We start from the raw sequence: 12,537 nt of genomic DNA on the forward strand, positions 1-12,537 counted from the left end.
ACACACACACACACACACACACACACACACACACACACACACACACACACACACACACACACACACACACGTCACGTGATGGCGTCATGTCCAGTCAAGAAACAACAACAAAAGAAGAAGAAAAAGAAGATAATCTGGATTTTCGGCTACGTCACGTGACGCGTCGCCTCTGAGCACCTATAACGGGCACTTTGTGGATAATGGCTGCGCGAGACTTTTCAAGAGGATAATTACACGAGTCCGCTGACAGCTTGACAATGGCAGCTACAGCAGTCTGCGTCCAAGTTCAGTCTCAGGTTTACTCTCTCTCTCTCTCTCTCTCTCTCTCTCTCTCCAGGATACCTGGAGAGAGAGAGAGAGAGAGAGAGAGAGAGAGAGAGAGAGAGAGAGAGAGAGAGAGAGAGAGAGACGCGTTGCCAAGTCTCGCTGCATGAGAACAGCCTCCATATCAAAAGCAAAGGGGCGGGTACATTGGGAATTAGTGTAAAGAATAAAAACACACACTAGTCCTCACCTGCGCGCGCGGCCTTGTGTTTAAAAAGACTAAAACACGACACAATCCTATGTCACGACGTGTGTGTGCGTGTTGGTGCGGAGGCATACACAGAAGGCCGCTTCACACCGGCCCTACCTGCTGCTTCCGTCACAGGAGACTCGCTGCCGCTGATACCTTAACGTGGTGCAAGGGCGTGCGCGCTCCCGCTCTGCCCGCGTATATATATATATATACCCACCTGCGCGCGTCGCGGCGGGGGTTCATTTCCTGCCTTTTTTTTGTACACACACCGCGGTGACGTCACATCCAGTGGCGTCGCGGAGGCTGCCCCCACCACACACACACACACACGCGCGCGCGCACACGCACGCAGCGTACACACGCTGCCAATCCAAACTGGACCCTTTTTCGGACATTAAAACTACTTCCGGCCGCGCGCAATGGGGTGACCGGGGCGCGCGCCATCACGGCCCGCGGGACCCTAAACAGAGAGGATCCCTTTTCTCAATTATTGAGGAGGACAACTGGGGAGGTTGCTCTTTAAATGATCTGAGAAACAAAAGAAAGATTTTTTTTTTTTTAAAACACGCGTCTGGGTGAATCAGTCCCCGCGCGCGCTCTCGTGTTACATTTAATGCACCGTTTTGAATAAATAATGACGTGAGCTCTTGCTGCGTGTCAGTCTGAGAGGAGGTTACGGCTCAGAGATATTGGTGCGTTAACTGACAGGCAGGAAAAGCCATTAGGGGTTTTATTTATTTATTAATGTGTTTCTATAAAGGAGGCTACATGAGCTCTCAGTGCGCGCGCCCGCTGCTCGGTGAGGAGAACCTCCATTAGAATAACGCGCGTGTCACCGCGAGAGGACGCACTGTCACACAGTTTAACTTAAGAGCGTGAACGTCCCGCAACCTGCCCGCAGCAACAGGCTCTCTCTCTCTCTCTCTCTCTCTCTCTCTCTCTCTCTCTCTCTCTCTCTCCACGGCAGACTTTAAGAGACAAAAAAATCATTATTATTTGTTCTACTTTTATTTATTTTTATTGGCCCTGATAGTGGCTGTTTAATTAAAAATATTTCTTTGAAAAATATATTTGACTTTATATGCATAACTCGGCTTGTAAAAATTGTATGAGGCCTGTTTCAAAAAACATTATCTCTATTTTAATAATATGTATATTTTGGCAAGGTCATTGAGAAAATAAAAGAGATCTTGCATCACTCCTGGCTCACGTTATATTCAATTAGGATAGGCCCCGCCCCTCGCTGATGACACTGACAGACCCTCCTTAAGTTGCGTCGCGCCACAGCTGTCTGCGAGCATTGAGCTGCCTGGCGCCATCCTGAGAGAATGCCTTCACTGTAAAAAAAAAAAAAAAAAAAAAAGAAGAAAAAAAAGGGGGGAGCTGTAGAGAGAGAGAGGGAGAGAGAGAGAGAGAGGTAAAGCAAGGTTGAGCGAGCAGCAGCCACACAGACGAGAGAGAGAGAGAGAGAGAGAGAGAGGAGTTAATGGAGAGGCTACAAGCGCGCAAACAGAGATTTGATCAGTGACTTTAACTCCCGTAGCCGGTCAGTGCGCAGTGTTCGAGACCCGCGCACAGAGCACAGAGAGCCGCACACAGAGCCGCACAGAGCCGCACAGACCCGCACAGACCCGCACAGAGAGCCGCACAGAGCCGCGCTACTTGTTGAGTCGGGCTGAAACTCTGACATTGTTTCCTTTCTTTTTTTTTTGGTTTTTCTTTTTGTGTGAGTTCGCTTCGTAAAGAGGAAGAAGTCCAGGAGCTGTTCGTGGGGACTGGATTCCATTTTGGACGTATTTATTTATGACAAACTGCTTTTGTTGCATTTGCAATGTGGGGTATGTTTCGTGTTTAAATATCTTATTTTATATTGTTTTTGTTGTTGTGAAATAACACACCAAAACAAAAAACGGGTGAATTCATTGAAGTGTTTTTTTTATTCCTGCTGCACGTGAACAATTTGTAGAAAAACAAGACAATTAAATTCTCCTCTCTGTCTCCAGGTGATCGGAAGCAAGCGCGGAACCTGTGGATTTAACCCCCAAAAAAACACAAAAACACAACCAAACAAAACAAACAACCACGGATTTGGGACTGATTCTTTCTCAGCTTGCCTCGTTGCTTCGGCCCGCATGAACATTTAAAGAAGAGAAAAAGAAGCAGAAGAAAGAATAAAAAAAAAGAAGCAAAGCGATGGAAGTAAGTGCGGACCAGCCGCGGTGGATGAGCCACCACCCCGCGTTGAACGAGCAGCATCCCGGCTCGCACCACCCGGGCCTCGGCCACTCTTACATGGACCCTTCTCAGTATCAGCTCGCTGACGATGTGGATGTACTGTTTAATATCGACGCGCAGGGGAACCACGTCTCCCCGTACTATGGAAACTCAGTCCGAGCCGTCCAGAGGTACCCTCCTCCTCCACACAGTAAGTAAACGGGCTCTTTAAGGCCTTTTATTTAATAATAGCCACGTTATCCGGGCTTGGATCCTCGCGCGTAATTGACTCCCCCGCATGTAGATACTCAATTACCTGTCGCCAGGCGTTTGGAATTATTTGTGTATTATCTGAGTGGGATCCAGACCGGGTTTCGGGTTTGGTCCCTGAGCCGGGGGTCCAGGGTGGTTTACCTGCAGCTGGTCTTTGGTTTTCTGTGACATTCTGAACTCCACAAACAGAAATATATCATCCAAAAAGCTCCGTGCGTAATTTGCTTCCACCCCGGAAAAAAACAACACCAATCGAGGGTTAAGTTATTGAAATATAGACGATGTATATTTTAAAAAAGGACAATATTTTGGGTGCATTCAGTAGCTTGTGTTCACTATTTATCTTCATCATAATGTGCCATTCATGTGTGGAGTTCTCTTTATTACATTTTAACTTCCTTTAATCGCAACGCGGTTTAATTCTTCTGATTCCTGTTTAGTGGAGAATGCAACCAAAAAATATATATATATAAAATCCTGCACCAGCAGAATCTGGATGGGAAGTATTTTTTTTTTAAATAACAGCTGCAGGCGGATGAAATCTCTGTGTTACATATGAATAATAAAATGTAAATGTGTTTTTAAATCAGTGCGTAAAAACGTGCGCTCGTGTTTCATCTTTTGGCCTCCAGCTGCACCGGCAGATCACTGCTGTGTCTGAGTGTGTGTGTGAGTGTGTGTGTGTGAGAGTCAGTGTGTTGACGCTGTGTTGTGTTTCCGCCGCCCAGGTAGCCAGGTGTGCCGGCCCTCGTTACTCCACGGCTCCCTGCCCTGGCTGGAGGGCAGCAAGGGCCTCGCGCCGCACCACAGCTCGTCCCCCTGGAACCTGAGTCCCTTCCCCAAGAACCCGCTGCACCACGGCTCCCCGACCGGCCTGTCCGTGTACCCGTCGGCCTCCTCGTCCGCGGGCCACTCCAGTCCGCACCTCTTCACGTTCCCACCGACCCCGCCGAAAGACGTGTCCCCGGACCCAGGCATATCCGCGCCGGGCACGAGCTCCGGGCGGCAGGAGGACAAAGAGTGCTTAAAGTACCAGGTGACCCTGGCCGAGAGTATGAAACTGGAGTCGGCTCACAGCCGGAGCGTGGCGTCAATCGGAGCCGGGTCCTCCTCGGCCCACCACCACCACCCCATCGCCTCATACCCATCCTATGTCCCCGAGTACGGGCCGGGCCTCTTCCCGCCAAGTAGCCTGATAGGTGGGTCCTCTTCTAGTTATGGTTCCAAAACGAGACCAAAAGCAAGGTCCTGTTCAGGTAGGCTGCGCTTTATTACGTTCACTTTTTTTGATCTAACGTTATTACACATATTTTTGCAGCCCTTAATCAGCCATGTTTTAATCTCATACTTTAAAAAAAAAAATGAAAATATGCCAATGAGCAGCTCATTCATCTCATGTTCCTTCTTTTGGGGATAAAGGCCATACAGGTCGAGCTGACAGCTCTTCAAAAAGACTCAAAGATCTTTCTTCCATCGTCTGATAATAATTATAGATAAGATTTACAAATATTTTTAAAAATACCAACATAATTTTACCATGTTTATACACAATACTACTAATACTGATACAAATAATACGAATAAATACAAATAAGTCGAATTTAAATTGAACAAGAAAAACATGAAAATATCTCCCATGTGTTTATAAACACATTAAATACATTTAGAGTGAAAAAAATAGAAGAATACATTTTAAAAATATTACATTTTCAGACTTTCTTGGATATTTTACACCAAACTAAATACATACAATCCTCAACAGAGATGCTTTAGATTCATTGAGGTCATTTCTTCCGCCTCTTGCTCTACACTAACAGAGAGAGAGAGAGAGAGAGAGAGAGAGAGAGAAAGAGAGAGAGAGAGAGAGAGAGAGAGAGAGGGCTCTCTGGCTGCGTCGCCCCGTTTATATGTTTAAGATAATCCCATTACTGTCAGACCAGTGCGCGCCACAGTTGCATTGTTTATCCAGCGGCGGAGCACCGGATGCTGCGCGTGCATTCACTGGAGGAGAGCGGCGAGCCGCGCGCACGGACCGGGGAGAGAGAGGGAGGGAGAGAGAGAGAGAGAGAGAGCGAGAGATTTTTCCAAATTGTGGGGGTAATTATGTTAAAGGTTGCTGAAAAGCAGTTTTCTCGTAATGAGATTAATATCAGCTGCTGCAGAAAACAGTGGATTAGTTGATGCATATCATCGGGATTATTCCACACCGCTCACTTAACCAAATAAAGATGTTTTAATTCGAGGATAATGTGAGATAATGTGCGTTTTGAGATGTTTCCCGATCTGATGAGCATTACCCGGGTCCTCCTCTTCTTCCTCTTCTTAATAACGAGGGCAGCAGTGCGCAGTGCGCGTGCGCTTGGTGTGCACGTCACGTCTCTGAAAAGCTAAAAGCGCAACATCTGCATGGCGGAGTGTTTGCACTCAGAAACGGTGTATAAAACACGCACGCACGCGCGCGCGCGCACACACACACGCACACACATTAGTCCAGCACCTTGCATGTCGTGTCAAAACGCGACACAACCCGGAGTGATGCACCTCTCTCTCTCTCTCTCTCTCTCTCTCTCTTTGCATAAATATTAAAAAAGGAGAAGTGCGGCTGCATGAAAATGCAAAATGCTCTCGGCGTTGCACAAAAACAATCCTGTGTGAGTCTCTGCTTTCAAATAATGTGTTGTTTCGGTTTCAGGCGCGTGCACTCTCACACTGTTAGTGCGCGTGCACCTGTCGGTGTCACGAGAGAAGTGTTAGTCAAACACCCCAAACAAAGCACAGAGACATAATATGTATTATTATATTATTATGAGGGATTGGCTGATGAAAGAAAGAAGATTGACACACACACAAGATTTATTAGATTTTAATTTTAATTTCGAAAGGACCAAAGTGCATTTGGATTCAATTCCTGTTTCAGGACACATATATATTATTATTTTTTAAATGTATGTATATATATATATATTTTAAATGTATATATATGTGTATATAATAATAAATAATAAAGAAAAAATGGAAGAAAAAAATAAAATAAAGAAAAAATATTTAAAATACATAAATAAATAAATAGAAAAAAAATACAAATATTTAAAAAAAAATAATATATATAAATAAAAAAATACCTTAAGGACCTTAACAACTGCTGTGTTCACCACCAACACTTACCAAATGTGTTTACTGTCTGTGTGTGTGTGTGTGTGTGTGTGTGTGTGTGTGTGTGTGTGTGTGTGTGTGTGTGTGTGTGTGTGTGTGTGCGTGTGTGTGCGTGTGTGTGTGTGCGTGTGTGTCATAAAAACAATACCTGCTGCAGTAGAACCCATGCATGTATTGTCACATTTCTTTATCTCATCCTTCACCAGCAAAGCAAAATATCACAAACTTTTTGTATTCTTTTCTACCTTCAAACATAATTTGCATGCATCAAGAATATGATTTAAGGACCAACTGACCTTGGGTATCTCCATGTTCTGTGCGTGTGTGTGTCTGTGTGTGCGCGCGCGTGTGTGCTGGCTCTTGCAGAAGGTAGAGAGTGTGTGAACTGCGGGGCCACGTCGACCCCGCTGTGGAGGCGGGACGGTACGGGTCACTATCTGTGTAACGCCTGCGGACTCTATCACAAGATGAACGGGCAGAACCGGCCCCTCATCAAACCCAAGCGGCGGCTGGTACGTCTCCACCACATTCCTCTTATTGATGACATTTCCGTCTCTCTCTCTGTTTTTCCCCTATCCAGGAAGAAGTAGGCCTATTAGCTGCAGGAAATTGACTCGACAAGTGCAGGTCTCTGTTTTCAGATACTACCCATAGCGCAAAACAAAAAAAAACAACTGCACAGTTTTTTTTTTCTTTTTTTTTTTAAATAAGAAATGCAATGACGATGCTATTTTTTTATTTGCTCAAATTGTCATCGATTCACGGTATTCTGTTTAATACAATGGGCCCATATATATATATTATATGTGTGTATATATTTTTGGAGATGCATTGCCTCCGTTACAGAGTTGTGGCTGCAGGCCATACGGTCAAAAACACAAAAAAACGCACAGTGAGCATCATATGAACATTATTTTTGGACATATTAGATTTTGTTTTCGTTTTTTTTGCAATTACGATTGCTTCAGATGGAGCTATTTTTTTATTATTATATTTTTTTGCAGTTATTTCTAGGGAAAAGCCCCTCTCGCGAGCTTCATAGCAGACCCCTCCCCCAACAACCAACACTCAAGATATTGTTATCATCATATTCACAGATAACAGTTACTCTGTACAATGAAAAGATTATTTTGCTGGGTCCTCATAACACACATTATTACAATACACTTAAGGTGCAAAATACATACAAAATAAGGCACTCCCCCATGCCTTCTTCTTATAATAAAAAAAAGAGACAAAAATAATAATGTCTCGAGGCAAAGATGGCGGACCTTCTCTCTCTCTCTCTCTCTCTCTCTCTCTCTCTCTCTCTCTCTTTCTCTCTCTCTCTCTCTCTCTCTCTCTAATGGGAACAGCCGACTTCCCGGGAAAGAGCTGCCGGATGTGAGATAAGTCGCTCCTGTAACAACACGGCCCGCTTCCCAGTCAAAACATCGCGGGGTCCCGGGACGGCACGCAGTCACGACTCGGGATTGTTTAGTGTTCGAGTCTCTCCCCTGAAAACACGCGGGGTCAGGCGGGCTGCGACCACGCAACATGTGACCTTGTTGTTTCTTTTTATTTACAGAGGGCAAACACACACATCAATAAATACAAATGTTATTCATAGGGCAGAAAAAAAAAAGATTTAGGACCATTTGTGTCGTAATTAATGACATCGAGCAGCTGATATTTAAGGATTTGGAGAATTGACAGTTGGCGCAGTAAATAAAAACATAGAGGGCAGAAGAAGAACATGCATTGAAAGTAAATATCAGACATGAAACACACGTCACATAAGCTCTTAAAGAGGCTTATTCCTCCAATCTGATTGGTTATGCGCAGCAGCAGGGGGTCACGAGGCCACCAAGTGTGTTTAATTGGAAATCCCTCCGCGAGATAATGTAGTCCCTTTACGTCCCGTGTGTCCTTTGCGGTCACCTGTCTATTGATTTTTTTTTTCTTCTTTTTTTTGGGGAGAGATTATAACATCAATGTCAGCAGCTCTAGATCCACGAGCACGTGACGCGCAGTGCGCGTGGCCTGCAGCGGCTGCTAAAAATACCCGCTCTTTTTTTATTTGTATTTTTATCCATTATTATGCTTTTTAATTGGCGTGCAATTATATGCTTACATGGTTCATTTCACTGCATGACGTATTCATGTTTTCGGGCCCCCTTCTTCCATTGTGTGACGTCACGAGGTCGACGTTAGAAACGAGCCTTTTTTTAATCAGATTTAATAGCTCTCCCGTTTTCAAGCCACTGCTCTTCATGTCTTCTGTAAATATTTATTCTCCAGGAGGTATGCGCTCTATTTTTAGCCTCGAGTGAAAGCAGCTCTGTTTTTTTTTTTTTTGTGTGATTTCTGTCTTTATTTCAAACTATTACATTTTTTTTGTTTTAAACGCTTTTCATTTCTTTTAAGCTTGCACTGAATGCAGAGTGTGAATTCCTCCGGGCATTAATAGTGTGTGAAGGCTTTATAAAAACAACACTTTCTTTATTACATTCATGGAGATGTAGGACACAAATGCACCCTAAAAGACCAAATTCATCTCCATGTATTTACCCCCTATATATACATATATATATTATTATTATATATATATATTATTATTAAAATCCTGAATATTGCTAAATATCCCAATAAAAACGCCCACATTCCCATCTGCATTCAGTGTTCTCTAAAAGGAACCACAGGCCTCTTGAAGCTTTTTTAAAAGTGTCAGAATGAAACTGCTTGTCTTCTGGGTCAATGCGTGGTCACGTGACGCTCTCTCTCTCTCTCCCTCTCTCTCCGCGCGCGCAGTCCGCGGCCAGACGCGCGGGCACGTCGTGCGCAAACTGCCAGACGACCACGACGACGCTGTGGCGGAGGAACGCCAACGGGGACCCGGTGTGTAACGCCTGCGGCCTGTACTACAAACTGCACAATGTAAGTAATGAAGCTTCCATAGGAAGGCTGAGACCTTCCTCCTCCTCCTCCTCCTCCTCCTCCTCCTCCTCCTCCTCCTCCTCCTCCTCCTCCTCCTTCTCCCTGCAGAGGCTCTCCGGGGCCACGGCGATAACAAACACTGCAGAATTAATATGATTTATTGGCAGTAAGTGCGAATCTAAAATGTGTAACAGCGAAGTGAACTAAGAGCCCGCAGCCGCCTTTGCTTTTGGAATATTAAAGAAGGGGCTTAATTAAAATTCGATTAATTTCCAGGCCGATTTTACTATTTTTTCTTCTTCTTCTTCTTCTTCTTCTTATTTCTAGCCTTTTGGTTCCTCGCTCGCCAGGGACTCTGAATCCCTCCTCACGCACACACACACACACACGCACACACACACACACACACCCTCTCTGACCACCAATCCGCCTGATTCGTTTTGGGGTTTGGTTAGCGCCTCACCACATCATCTCACATCCTCAATCTGAAAACCCCAGGGACTCGTTTTTCTCCCCCTTCTCCCTCGCCCTCCCTCTCTCTCTCTCGCTGCCCCCCCCCCCCTCTCTCTCTCTCTCTCCCGTGCACAAAGCTGTCACTTTTAATCAAACGGCCATTGTGGCTGAGACTAATAATAATAAGAAGCAGGCTAACTGCTCTGAGGCCACATGTAGGTAATATTCTCCCCCTCTCTCAGGCAACAGATAAAGGTGGCCTACACACACACACACACACACACACACACACACACACACACACACGCAGGGGAAGAGTATCCTGCCCCGCTGCTTGTCACGCGAGCGTTCCCTGTTAAATCATTTTCCCATGTTACCTTTGGCGCTGCAGAAGCACATTGGGACCAGGGGGGGGGAGGGTGGGCGGGGGAGGAGGAAGGGGGGGGGGGGGGGGGGGGGGGTGTAGAAGAAGAAGAATATTTCCCCCCGTCACATATTAGCATCTGAACTGACCCCGACCCCTCGGCCTAAATTGGGAGTTTATTTTCGGGTAAATCCGGACTTCTGTTGGGCCTCGCTGCCTTTGAAACTGAATTCCTCATTCTCCATGGGGAGTTTAGTGTGTGTGTGTGTGTGTGTGTGTGTGTGTGTGTGTGTGTGCTGTCCCAAAAAACACACCTGCCTAGTAGAAGGCCTCGTCGTCACCTGTGAGCAGCAGACAGCTCTCTCCAGTAATCGGGGGTTTGAGTCACCGCAAAGACGTCTTCCTCGTCTCCTCCGTCTCTGACTGAAGTGTTTGACACCTCTCTCTCTCTCTCTCTCTCTCTCTCTCTCTCTCTCTCTGGTGGGTTTTTGGTGGTTAGCTGCTGGTGTTTGGGTGGAGAGAGAGAGAGAGAGAGAGAGAGAGAGAGAGAGAGAGAGAGAGAGAGGATGTGAGGGTCTCGCGCTGCGTATTTCTGCGGCGGCCATTGACTCAAGCGCCTCGGCTCTTTGTTTGATGTGCCGGGGCGGCGGCGGCCCCGAGGGTTTCTCCTTCCCTCTGAGAGGCGGGAGACGTCTCAGCATCAAAGAGGGGGGCGGGGGGAGTGTAGGGGGCGAGAGAGAGAGAGAGAGAGAAAGGGGCCCGGCGAAGGAAGCGGCCTCGTCCACCTCTCCTCGTAATCCGGCCCGCGGCCCGGAATTCCATCATCCAGCTCTCGGGCTAAACCGTCGCTGGAATATGGCAGCCGTGGTCCGTTCTGGCCAGGAGACGGGCCACGCGGTCGAGGAGGAGGAGGAGGAGGAGGAGGAGGAGGAAGGTGGAGAGGAGGACTTGGCGGTCTTCATGGCCGCCGTGTCTCTGTGGTGGACGTTAAGCTGCCAGAACCCTTTCTTTTCTTCCTCCGTCTCTGTTTCTAGCTCACGGTCTCCATCCATCTTCTCTCTCCGTCTCTCTGGCCTCAGATGCGGCTTAAATGAATCAACACACACACACACACACACACACACACACACACACACACACACACACACAGTATGTAAACAATCGCCCGGTTCAGGATGGGACAGTCAGATTTGCTTCCATTACATGTCATTATGTCTCCCCCCAAAAAACCCCAGAATCTAAAGAGGAAACTAAAAAGCCACATTTTCTGTCTTATTTTGAAACTTCCTTCGCTGAAAGGATTCTTTTTTTAAAACATGTTTTAATGCGCCGTGGGGCAAAAATACAAAATACTAATCTGCCATCTTCTCTGTCTCCTTTCGAGAGCAGATCAACCGACCTCTGACCATGAAGAAGGAAGGCATCCAGACCAGGAACCGGAAGATGTCCAGCAAGTCCAAGAAGAGCAAAAAGTCCCACGACGGCATGGACGACTTCTCCAAGAGCCTGATGGACAAGAGCAGCTCCTTCAGCCCGGCCGCCCTGTCCCGCCACATGTCCTCCTTCCCGCCCTTCTCGCACTCCGGCCACATGCTGAGCACCCCCACCCCCATGCACCCCTCCTCCAGCCTCTCATTCGCGCCCCACCACCCTTCCAGTATGGTCACCGCCATGGGCTAAGGGCGACCCGCGCCGCCGCCAACGCCGCCGCCAACGCCGCCGCCGCATCCCTCGGTACCTCTGCTTCCACAACAGAAAAAGACAAATAAACTCGCTCCCGGCCCCCGACCCAAGCCCCGCCCACACACACCCTGTTTTTTTGTTGTCCCACCGGTTGTATCTTATTTTTATAAAATCAAAGTGTACCTCTGCGACGTGAAATGCTTTGCAGACTCGACTTTGTTCTCCTCACGCCGCCTCCCGGCTGACCCGCACGACAAGGAGCTCCATTTGTGTACAGAAAGCCATTTTTGTTCTTCTCCTCCACACGAAAAACGTCACAAAGAACATTGAAAAAAAACTTTTTCAACGACCTCTCCCCGACCCCGGCTAAGCCCCGCCTCTCTTCTTCACTTTGCACCTGTGTAACAGGAAACCCCGCCCACACCACTCTTCTTCTTCTTCTTCTTCTTCTTCTTCTTCTTCTTCTTCTTCTTCTTCTTCTTCTTCTTCTTCTTCTTGAGGAGAGACAGACGTTGAACATATTTGTACAAATTGTATGAAATACAGTACATTTAAATGAAGACTTTTTAATTTAGCGAGAAAAGATAAAAAAAAAAGGAAAAACACGCCCCGCCCCCACACACACACACACACACACACACCCCGGGCAGCTAAACGACGAGAAAGGGTACGAGGAGAGAGGAGAGGACGCCTCTGAGTCCCGGGAGGAAAGGAAACCAAGGGAGGAGGAGGCGAGGAGACGAGATGGCGAGAGACTTTTTGAGAAAAGGCAGGCCTCGTTTTTTTTTTTTCTTCTTTTCTTCGCCTGCGTGAATTGTGTTGCATTAAGTTTGCGGCGCCTCTTCTCCTTTTTTTGTTTTGTTTTTACTTTTGGATGTGCTATAGGTCTCGGGCAATTGGTTTGTGTTGACGCGTGCACGTACACACACACACACACACACGCACGCACGCACGCACACATGTG

The 12,537-nt window shown here is 46.8% G+C and overlaps 1 protein-coding gene across 1 annotated transcript; it reads left to right on the forward strand.

The window, feature by feature from the left end:
• Positions 1 to 1,907: 1,907 nt before the first annotated feature.
• On the forward strand, positions 1,908 to 12,173 carry gata3 (GATA binding protein 3). The gene is made up of 6 exons (XM_079236346.1): positions 1,908 to 2,355; positions 2,521 to 2,942; positions 3,733 to 4,260; positions 6,524 to 6,669; positions 8,948 to 9,073; positions 11,280 to 12,173. Exons 2-6 carry the CDS (start codon positions 2,711 to 2,713, stop codon positions 11,568 to 11,570), a joined length of 1,323 nt encoding a protein of 440 aa, XP_079092472.1. The 5' UTR covers positions 1,908 to 2,355; positions 2,521 to 2,710; the 3' UTR covers positions 11,571 to 12,173.
• The last annotated feature ends 364 nt before the right edge of the window (positions 12,174 to 12,537 follow it).

This window comes from Taurulus bubalis, assembly GCF_910589615.1.
Source record: "Taurulus bubalis genome assembly, chromosome: 20".
NCBI lineage: Eukaryota > Metazoa > Chordata > Actinopteri > Perciformes > Cottidae > Taurulus > Taurulus bubalis.